The sequence below is a fragment of the Centruroides vittatus genome, unplaced genomic scaffold (genome assembly GCF_030686945.1).
Source record: "Centruroides vittatus isolate TY-2023 unplaced genomic scaffold, ASM3068694v2 contig_3271, whole genome shotgun sequence".
NCBI lineage: Eukaryota > Metazoa > Arthropoda > Arachnida > Scorpiones > Buthidae > Centruroides > Centruroides vittatus.
The window spans coordinates 77593-89613 of record NW_027122102.1 but is presented as its reverse complement, the minus strand read 5'-3'; the positions used below and the strand labels follow the sequence as shown (position 1 = coordinate 89613).

The following is a 12021-nucleotide window of genomic DNA, read 5'->3' as shown; positions in this document are numbered from 1 at the left end:
TCTTTACTTTAAAAGTGTTATATTATGAATGTGGCGATAACACCAGATGACGCTGTTACCTGATTTTACATTTGTTCTGCGGAGGTTGTAGCCTCAAAGGAAAGGTCGTCTCCGAGATTATGTGAATCGTCTAAGGACTGCCGATGGAGTGAACGGCGAAAAAGAAAGACAAAAGCAAAGTTTTTTTTAATCTTTGTATGTCATAATTATATTTTATATTTACTAAATGAATAAAGTATTTTACTGATTTCTATTTCCAAACTGTGTCTGTTTTAAATATTATTTATTACTTATGGTTATTACAGAGTACAAGAAGAAAGTTATTTTATTTGTATATAATTTATTTTAACAAACTTTTTCAGATTCTTATTCCTTTTCTTATTGTAAGCTGTGTCTTCAGAGCAATATTAGTTTCTGTTAAAGTTCCACCTAAAGCACTTTTGATGGTTATTCTTGTCATGACAGATTTTATGGGATTGGTATGTTATGCTTATGAAATTTAATACAAAAGTATTTTATATATTAAAATATAAAAACATTAATTACAGTATACATTATTATCAAATTTTCATTGATGATAATTTGTTTTGTATATTTATTGCAGCACTTCTTTTTTCTTGTTCAAGATAGTGGAAGTTGGTTAGATATTGGAATTTCTATCAGTCATTATGTCATTATGATGTCCACTACAATTTTTGTTATGATATTGTATGGAGTTTCCTGGTTGCTCACTTCTTGCTCATTTGCATTTTCTATACCATTATTGAAGCGACATCTACAATAATTTATAATTCTTTTGAATAAATGTCTTCCAACAAAATTATACTGATTTGTTGTTCTGTGTCTAATATATGGGATGTTATTTTTTTTTCTTTAAGATATATTTATTTAAGTTTTCTAATATGCTGTTTTTTATTTTACAGATTTTTATTATATGGTTTTGTGACATAATTGATTTTATTGAGCTTCTTTTTTTAAATAAATTTTTTGATATCTCTTGACTGATAATTTATTTAAACATTTTTATTGAATCAATGACATCAAAAAAATTATATAAAAAATAATAATTGAATTTAAAAAAATATTAAAAATTTTTGAATTAAAATTTTTTCTAAATTTTTTTCTTTTTTGGTCAGTTAGTTGACAGAAGTATCATTTTGTAAAGGAAAAGCTAAGGTTAGCAAATTATTTAGGTGCCAAAAGCAAGAAAGATGAGAATAAGAATAATTGATAGTATTGGAATGCAATAAGACATTACAAATATCCAGATGAAGTAGATTTGTCATAAGAGGTTGCAATAAACATCAATTGATATCAGCTGAATAGAATTAATTAATTTCAAAATAGATCAGATACAAAAGAAAGTACATTCTTTTGAATGGCTATCTAATCAAAATAAAACAGGTAGGTTTTAAGTTTAAAATTTTCTTAAAAACTATAATATGAAATTTTACTTAGGAAACAAATTATATACTTGGAGCTACTTTATTAACAACAAAAACTGATCATATTTCTTACAAAACACAGGGTAACCAGAAAGTCAAGAAACTACATAAAAATTTTAAATTATTTTTTCATTTGTTTTATTTAATACTGAGAGTTCTATTATATTAAGATAGTGATAATTATTTCAAAAAACAGTTAAATTATGAAAACTAATATTTAAATGTGATATACAGTAATAACATTTATTTGAAGTCAACTATTTTAATGAATATTCCTATCTTCTAAAAAAAATTTATTAGCCAGATAGCTAATTTTTTAATATTAAAAAGCTTTCAATATTGAAAAAATTGAAAGCTTTTTGTCTACCATAATCTGAATTATGTTTTACTGAATTCACATAACACAAGTTAATCAAGCTATATTTTTACATAAATAAATAAAATGAAAAGAAATTGGGTATAATTATTATAATTTTCACATTGAAATAAATGCATACAAAGGTTTAAAAATATAAAATATGTACCTCTAGTTTCTTAATTCATTTTATTCAGCACTATTTACAGTATATTCATTGATGTTTAAATTTCTAAATCATTTTAATCAGCTTCTTTTTAAAGATTCTAATAAAGATGTTAAATTTTGAATTTTTAATGTCTACAAATTTTTTGATGAACTTTTATTTTTCTCCTATACTTTTTATTTAAATCATTTGCTCTCTCTAACTTTAGAAAAAGTTTCTCAGTTTGTGAATACAATATGAGATTATGAAGCTAGTAATGAAGTAATCTCAATTTTTACTGAGCTTGCTTCATTACTGGCTTCAGTTTCTGTCTGTCTATTTCAGTACTCAAAGATATGCGGCAATTAAGAGGAGATTTTCTTTTATGTACAGTACAGTACCTGCAAATATATTCTCAGATTTAACCCTAGCAAATTTCTGGATAAATACATTTACTTATTTGACAAATCCTTAATAATTTGTTATATTTATTGTGGTGGATCTTTACTGCAAATAAGAAATTAAATAATTTTAATATTGGTAAATATGATACAATTAAAAATTATAAAATACTCATTGTTTGCAGATAAGATGAGAATGAACTAAAAATATAAGGCCCAATGTTTTCTCTTCATCTTACACAGATTACTACGTTCTGTCAATCTGATCTTCACTAAAATGAGCAGAACAAAGTTTTGAATATTGCTAGATGTCCAATTTTCTCTACTGATTGCTTTAATCCATAACAATCTTTGTACTTCATTGTGTGGGAACCTAACAAAATTATCATTTTCATAAGTCTATAAATCAGTTAATACAGTATCTTAGTAAATATTTTCTATACGGCTCTATCATTCGTATTATATTTTACTGATACTCATACATTTCAACTGAATGTTAAGTATATAACAGGAATATAGTGTGCTTATAAAGTGTATAATAGGAATATATAAAAAATATTAAAATTGTTAAAAAGTTTCCTGTTAAACAAAGTGTCTACAATTACTAATTAAATAAAATTTCTAATAAATAAATTATTTGCAATTAGAATGAAAAATTAACTTTTATCAAATGAGCACACGTTGCAAGGGCATGCGACATCCAAATTGTTAAGTGCCGCGGGATGGAGAAAGTAAAGCCAGAAGTAGTTTTATTATATAACAAATTTATGGGGGGAGTTGATACCCACGATATGATGCTATATACGTATTTGGATGAAAGGCGGAGCAGGAAAAGTTGGAAGAAAGTAGCTTTGATCATCATGGCCAGGATGATGTTGAATGCATAAATTCTGTACAAAGAAAATTCTGGAAGCTGGATGATGCACTAACGTTTCATCCAAGAGGTAATGGCAAGCCTGAAGAGAGAATAGAGGGAGAAGGAGACTGTGCCTATATGCCCCACCTCCTCAGATTCCAGAGGACAAATAGGACTCTGGAAATTGCCTGGCAGGAAACAATACTGCTGCGTCGTGTGCAGCACACCAAACAAGAAAAGAACATCCACGAGTCTGCATAAGGTGTGTGAAAGGCGTTTTTTTTTTTTTGGTTTAAGGCCCTTTACCACTCAATAGAGAGCATAAAAAGGCCCCAGAGTGTTATGTGTGAGGTAGGTTTGCATGTGTTAGTAGATGGTGTCCCTAGGTGGGCTCATAAGTGTCCCGTATAGGGCTCATAAGAAAAAACTAGTCCCTTGTGAGGGCTCATAATTTGTGTGATATGTTATGTTTTATCTTTATTCTGCATGTTATATTTTGTTTGTGCTATAATACTCACCAAGATTTTTTGAAGTCAAGGAGAAAGAAAGTTCGATAGGAAAGTTGCAGTATGCAGTTTTAACCAAACCAGACCTAACCTGTATTTTGGATGACTCAAAGCAGCTGAGGAAAGAAAGCAGCAGTGAGCAGTCCAGTGATAACAGTGCCCAACAAAATTTGGAAGAAAACTGTGATAGGGGAGAAATGCAACACCCTATGAGAGTTGTTATAGCAGCCTTCCGGGAGGACTTTCGGGGGAGCTGCCTCCCATTTGGGGGAAGAGTGGAGGAAACCCGGAAAACTCCACAAAGCCAGCTAGGGAAAATCAAAAAGAATATTAAGAGGCAGGGGAGAAAATAAAACAAGGGGATGTTGGACAAAATTACCACAAGAGGAGGATAGTTTTAGTTTATAGATAAAAGACAAGTAGCCACCACACAGTCTCCATCAGGTGTATAGTCCTGTGTGATGAATAGTTGAGTTTATTCAGAGGTTTCTTCTATTTATTCCTATCTTCATAGTTGAGTATTTCCAAGGTAAAATTTATAAGTCCGCATTACTCATTCGGTTACATTTCATGCGGTTAAGTTTACAATCCGTTGTTTTACAGTTTATTGTTTCATATTAATTAATGATAGCATTGGAATATTCAATAGTTAATTAGTAGTTATATACTCACACAAAATCTACTAGAAGATCGTGCAGATTTTTCGGTAATTCCGCTCTGCAGAGCTCATATAGTATTAGAACAGGCCAAGCTGTATCAAACACAGAAGAGATATCTAACGAGATCACTATACATATTTTTTTATTGCTTAGTGCATTTTTCATTCGGTCGCGTACCTTAATAAGTGCTTCAGTTGTACTTCGCTGCGGGGTAAAGCCAAATTGGTTTTTGTTTAGAAATTTCTTTTCGTTTAAATGGTTAGCTATCCGATTTACAAGTAGGCGTTCGAGAATTTTTCCTAATACCAGGAGGAGAGAAATAGGCCAAAATGATTTAAGATTGTCTAGAATTTTGCCTGGTTTCGAGATGATTTTAACTATGGCTTGCTTCCAGGCGGCCGGAAAGCACCCAGAAGAAAGGCAAGAATTATAGATATGTAATAAGACGTTAGGGGATAGGCTATAGGCTTTTTTTATGATTTCTGCGTTTAATCCATCTCGGCCTGGGGACTTTTTGTTCTTCTGTGCTGAAACATCATCTCTTATTTCCGAAAGCTCGAAGGGTAAGTTGTCGTTCATGGAGTAAGGCTCATCAATAGAGACCCAGATTTCCTTATGGTAGGAATTATCTGAGTGGATATTGTCCGATCGGAAGAAAGCATCTAAAAATAGATTAGCAATTTCTGTATCATTATACATGGTTTGGCCAGAAGAGTTTTTGATTACACTACTTAAATTCAAAAATTGTCAATCATTTCTTAGTAACTTATATACTCTGCCGAATGGATCCGAGTTACCCTCGATAGTGCAAAATTTTTTCCATGATTCTGTTTTTGAGTTTCTTATTAATTTTTGGTAGTCCCTTTTGGCAATTAGGTATCTATTTCTAAAAACCGCACGATCTGGATCATCATGTCTTTGATATCGGCGTCTTAAACAATTAACTTTTCTCCTGAGGGCCGTCAACTCTTGACTCCACCAAGGAACAATACGTTTGTAATTTCTTTTAATAGGTATAGAATTATCAGCAGAGGATTGGACAGCTTTGGTGTAACTGTTAACTAAATAATCGACTGAGCAATTTTTATTTGTTAGTAAAGAGTCCAATCTCTCTATTTTGTTGGAAAATACATTGCTAAAGTTATCCCATTTTGCTTTACTTAGATTATAATTTTTTGTAAGATGATTTTTGGGTAATAGAGGGTGCGAATCAATTTCTATATCAAAAGTTAGGTATCTGTGTCCTGACAGGGTTTCTTCTAGTTGGACTTCCCAGTTTAGAATCATATTCCCTATTTCCCCTTTAGTTAAAGTCAGGTCGATATAGCTTTCTCCTTGGTGGGAATGAAACGTTGGCACCCTTTACTATTTGCTATGCTTAAATCTAATTCATAAATAAATTCTAAAAGGCGTTCGCCTCTTTTGTTAAGTAGTCTGTCAAACCACACGGGAGACCTTCCATTTCCATCTATGCCTATTAGAACGGGTGATTTAATGACCAAAAAAAGCGGTTTTAGAGTTAAAAGCTGTTCCTCGATACAACCAGAGAGAGCAAGATAAGTGGAATTAATTATGAATTGATAATTTTTAAAGCCAATGAGTACGGAGGTGGAGTAGTCGTTTGACAGTTCCTCAACAATCGAGGCTGAAAGACGCTTGTTAAACACTAAAACCGCTGAATTGGTACCTAAACTTAGACAACACTCTGCGGTATGCCAAGAATTCTATTAGTGACATAAGGCTCTAGAATTAATGCTATGTCAACATGATGATCAATCGCGTATTTAATAAAATGGTCGGTAGCGGCGGAGCCTCTATCTAAATTAATTTGTATTACTTTTAAAGCCATTTTGAATGTTAATCCTGAGGCTACAGATTTGCTTAATATTGCTTCGTAGAAGCATAACTAAGTTTGATATGATATTTAAGTACAGGGCAATGCCTGCTCCTGGCGCTATGACCAGGGTCAACACGATCCTTTGGTGACTTGCATGTTTTGTTATATTTTAGGCAATTGATGCAGGTATGATCCTCTTCTGCTTCTTGGCAGTCTTTGGAGGGATGAGTATCCGACGCACAGTCGGAACAGATCCGTTGCTCTTTGCAGTGAGCACTAGTATGTGAGTACGACCAACAGTTCATACATCTCCTGTAGTAATGGAAGTCGAATAATTTTTTTGTCATCCATCCTACGTAAATCTTGTCGTAAATCATTATTAGATGAGTTTGTGTCTTGTCTGAGGACGCATGCTCTCACGTCCTGCTCAGACAAATCCCAATGTAGGTTGGGGATGATCACTCTAGGGTCCTGTAAGGTTGGAGATTTAACCTTAATGTCATCCCTTTTTTTTTAGAACTTCGGTTAGTTTGGTGGCACCATCCGGGTCGTTACAGCTGACTGCAAATCCCTTTCTAATTCTCCGAATATTCTCAATACCTACTCCAATAGAGAAGGGATTAATGTCATCTGCTACTTTATCCATAACCTCTTTGACTTTCTCCTCTTCATTAGGATAGATTAAAATAACCCTATCATTAGAGGGAGGAGGAGGACGCTTGACAACATCCGCACAGGTGGCTTCTTGTGGGGTTGGGTGGCTCGCAGAAGCCAAAGTCCCAGTTTTGTTTTGTAGTTTTTCTTTTAAATCTTTGTTTTCTTCGGCTATTGTGATAAAGGAATCCTTTAAATGGTTAAACAGGAAAGTAGCTTCTCCTAGATTATACCACATGTTATCTTTCAGCTCTCTGCTGAAATTTTTCGATTTGTCGACCTAGGCTTTAGCGTGGTCTATTTTCTCTTGAAACAACTGTATTATAGACGCGAGAGTCAGAGGACGTGAGGACGACATGCTAAGACTGCTGGCCAAGAATTCACTAAGATCTTCTCTAAATGAGAGACACACTGGAATTGTGTGAAAGGCGTTTATGCAGATTGCCTCATACGACATCAGTGCTAGCATGAAAGGTATCTTTCATGTCACAGGCTCTAAATTCAGCAATGGGAACTATAATGTGCATTACTGATGTCATTCAGTTAAAAATAGTTGCGAATGCTGTAATGTATAATCAGTGATTTATGATGAGGTAACATTAAACTATGTATAAATTATAAATATTACTCTACTCCTTGGTTGTTCACATATTTAACTAATGTAAAATTATGTATTTTGTTTAAAGTTTGCTTTAAAGCAATGAAATAGCAATAGAAATATTTATACAAAAGATGTTCCCTGTATTTTGTTGGTTATTTGCATTTGCTTTCATAAGAATTCCATGATGTGAAAAGTATTCATATTGAACTTTTAATTTTTTAAATTTTGTTTTTGTACAGATTATTTGCTGTTCATCGCTGTCTGTAATGTTCCAAATTTTATTCAATTTTGTTGATTTATCTGCAAAATAGGAAAGAAAATAATGTTAACAAATCTCATTTAAGTTTAAACAAACAAAAGTTTTTTAAAGGAAACAGAATACATACATACGTGGTATATCTAACTAATATATATATCAAATTAATTAGATGTTTTATAATACCATTTTTTCGTCTAAAATATAACATTTAATAAATTTTTTAAACCTTGATGATATTTTAAATTAAAGATTTGTAAATTAAACAATTTGTGATATAAAACAATTCGAACATCACACGATTTTTAAGCAAGATATTGCGGTTTAAAAAATCCTAAAATTAGCATAACACAAAAATATTCTGCAGATACACAGATCTTTAATCAATCTAGTACAGTGATTCTTAACAGGGCAGCCGCAGTCCCTGGGGGTCCATAAGTTTGCCGAGAGACTGCCAAACTATGCAAAATTTCCTTCAGAATATAATAAAAAGAAAATTGATGTATAACCGAATATTGTATTGAAAAGTGAAAAAAGAAAGACAAAAAAAACAATAGGAAAACTTTACTTTTTATTTCTTCCTACATACAAATTTGTTAGTACAGAAGAAATAAATGCAAATATGCTACTTACACCACAGTATTTACTTCTTTTATTCCAAAGTAATTCTAAGAAACTATTAATGCTTGGAATTTTAAAATAATTAGGAAAAATAATAGGCTTTGAAAATATAAATATGAAATATAAAAATAACACCCACAACTTCTAAAGATTCAGCAAAGATATGCAAAATCTTTACAAGTTGTGGGTGTTTTAGTTTAGTTTTAGCATCGAGTTTGGATCGATTATCCACGTTTCTTATCTTGTTTTTTGTTAAAAATTAATGAGTTTTCATGTTAAATAACATTCAAACTTCACAATTAAAATAGATAATGAAATAATAAAGTTATGATTTACATTTATTATATAAAAAAATAAAGCAATAATAAAAAAAATCAATTTATTATAGATAAGATAATTTAACAAATATAAATTATTAAAAAAATGGGGATCACAAAAAATTATTAAATATTTGGTGGGCTGTGAGTATAAAAAGGTTAATTAAGAACCACTGATCTAGTAGGCTAAAAGGAGCACCATTTAGAGCTTTTGTTCCTATTTTTCTTGATAACCTCTTGAGATCCACTACTAAAAAAAATTTTTTTTTATTGAAGTTTTGTTATATTATTGACCTTTGGGTGTCACTTGTTAGTAAATTATCATTTTTTTCAATTTTTTTGTATTCGGTCATTAAAAAATGGTATGTGTCATATATGACACAATGGATCTCTACCTGTACAAAATGCAAACTGTTCTGTTTATGTAAAAATGGTTTATTTGACTGTTTTTATACAATAATTGACATTTTATATTTACATATGACATGCTTTGAAGCACTTTTTATTTGTCACAAGGCACAGATGGATTTTGCATTTGATACAGTACACTGTAGCTCATACACTTTTATATCAGTGCATTTGGCTGCAGTGATTTTTGCCATTTGCAATGATTTCTGGCATGTGTTTTGCTCCACTTTTGCATTGTATTTTTCTGGGATGTAAAGTTGGAGTATTTTTTTATTATTTTCCTTTTCTTCGTCATCTTCACTATTCATTTTTTTTATTTTCTGTACTATCTGAATGTAATAGCCATTTTGACACTTTTACTTTAATTTCAAATATTGAAGTGGGTTATTCTTCTCTTTTTTATTGCTCTGCTATCTCTTCTGTAGACTATCCAAAAATTGTTTTCATTTCATCAGCAGTAAAGTTCAAAAGTTTTTCCAGGTGAATCAGTGATATTTGATTTGTGCATGTCATCATCAAGCACTGACATCAAAGAGATTTTCAGGAATATAATTCAAGAAATATTCTTCAGACTCACACTCCTTACCCTTTCAGGGTTCTTCCTGAAATGCAGGAGCTGGTAGCAAGGGCTTAAATCTATTTGTATGGTGCCATGGTGGAGTCTGTTACTGCACTGATGTCAAGAAATCTTCCTCTATTTACATAGCTGAAGCATCATTTTCATCATCGTCAAATGTATCATCTAATGACTTACATTCTTCAGGACAATTTGGTTGATAAATGTTCTGACTGGTTTAAATGTTTGGTCACTGTCTTCATCACTGGACCTGCCTTCCAGTCCACACAAATTTCTATCAATATCAAGTGTCCTATCATGTTCCTTCCTTATTTCATCTGTTGACACTGAAAAATTTATAATAAATGTCAATGATTTAGTTTTAATATATGATTTATCATATTAATAATTTATAAATTCTTAACAAACAAAATCCTGCAGACCAGATAAATAACTATACAAAAACAAATCACAGAAATTAATTTATTAATAAAAATAATTATTTATTTTTATTAATAAATTAATTTAATAAAAAATGAAAATAAATAATAGAATACATATTGCTGACTAAATGACAAAATAACTATAAAAGTAAATAACTTCCCAATATGAAAACAGTTCATAGGCTGTAATGTAATTATTGTAACATTAAGAACCAACAAAAGTTCAAAAGTTAGCTCATCTCATGAAATACTGTTATTAATATAGTTTTTAAAAAATACTTTTATATAATCTTAGAAGTCTCCTGAACAAAATCACGTTTAAATTATAAAAAAATAATCAATAGGAATAGAGAAAAATGAATACTTACATGAAACAGTCATACTTGTGATCACTTCCAAAAACATGTGCTCAGACAATCATTCATATTTTCCTTTCTTTCTATCACAGTGGGATGCATGTAGTCTAATAAGCTTCACTAAACTCTACTGATGAAATTAATAACTAATATAATTGTTTAGAAAGCAAAAAACAAAAGCTGCTTCTCATTTATTGGAAGGAAAATTGTGTGGCATATACGACACACGGCATCCCAAGAGGATAAAAAGAAATTCGTTTAACATTACCTGTCAATAATTTACTTGTAATTCCTTGGAAAAAAAGCATGTAAACAATTGGAAAATGGATTATTTTATTTCAAATTCAATTTTAGTAAATGGATATGAGAGTATGTAAGGCAATGTAATTATTTCGGATATGTGATGGAAGACTCGGACATTGTGTCAACATGTTTGTAGACAAAATTCATTAGTGATTAAAGATAAAAGACAATGAATATTGCGTAAACAAACATGCTTATATAAACATAAATTTGAATCTGGCATAAGTAAATAGTTAAGTATGTAAGATAACTTACCAATAAAATAAAAAATCCCTTTAAAATATTTATCACTTCTTCCTAGCGTTGAGGTCCTGCTTTTATGCAGGGTCCACTTTCTTGCATGCCCTTCTCCATTTGGTATGGTCCAATGCGTCTTCTGGAGTGACGTTCACCCTCCTCATGTCATCTTGTAAAATATTTATCACTATTAAGTGAAATTAGTAATACAGTCAAACCTGTTTTTATGCGGTCTTTTTTTGTGCGATTTTTTATCCGAATTTTTAATTTGTGCGGTATAGTTGGCGACTAGTCTCGTGCGATTCGTCATGTCTCACGTTGACTTATTATAGCTAAATAAACTTATTATAGCATAAATGCACTTATTATAGTAATATTATTGCATGAATATGCGAAAAATGAAATAATTTACTTTTTAAGTCAACAAAACACCACCTGGACAAAAATATGTAAAACAGACGATAGATCAGACGATGCAGTCAAGTGCTGACATCTGTTGTCAATAAATTCTATTTCGTACGGTTTTGAGTTATTTTCTATGTGAGACTTTTTTTATGCGGTCCCTGTTGACCGCATAAAAAATATTTTTTTAAATTGTGTTGCGAAAACTATTTTTTACAGCCATTCGTGAAGTTTCGTGCAATTTTTTTATGCGTTTTTTTTATGCGGTCCCTATCCACCGCATAAAAACAGGTTTGACTGTATATGAAACTGATTACTCTCTTGTTCGTAGAGTACACAGAAAATAATCCTGTTTAAAACTGACAACATTAATTTTCTTTCTGTTACGGGGTTTATATGGAGCTTGCAACTGTGTCTCGGCTTTTCCGACAACGAGCGCCGCCTGGTGACTAGGCGAAACATCCTGTGCTATGTATGTACTGTACTTTTCCCAGTGGCGTGCAGTCATTGGAAGCGATGGAAGCGCCGATTCCACCTTCCAATGACCTTCCCTTGTATTTTATAAAATATAAATTTTCATATTTTAACGTACTTTGCATTAATTAAAATTAATATTTTATTATAACTGCATTATGTATCTTTTACAAATTTCTATACTACATG

General features: G+C 31.3%; 1 protein-coding gene across 1 annotated transcript in view; it reads left to right on the top strand.

Moving 5' to 3' along the window:
• LOC136973695 (GPI ethanolamine phosphate transferase 1-like) overlaps positions 1-823 on the top strand; it is a 29068-nt gene extending 28245 nt beyond the window's left edge. Inside the window, exons 25-26 of the mRNA XM_067268435.1 lie at positions 363-479; positions 605-823. Of these exons, the coding sequence (XP_067124536.1) occupies positions 363-479; positions 605-784 (297 nt within the window). The 3' untranslated portion in view covers positions 785-823. The remainder of the gene's footprint in view (positions 1-362; positions 480-604) is intronic.
• The last annotated feature ends 11198 nt before the right edge of the window (positions 824-12021 follow it).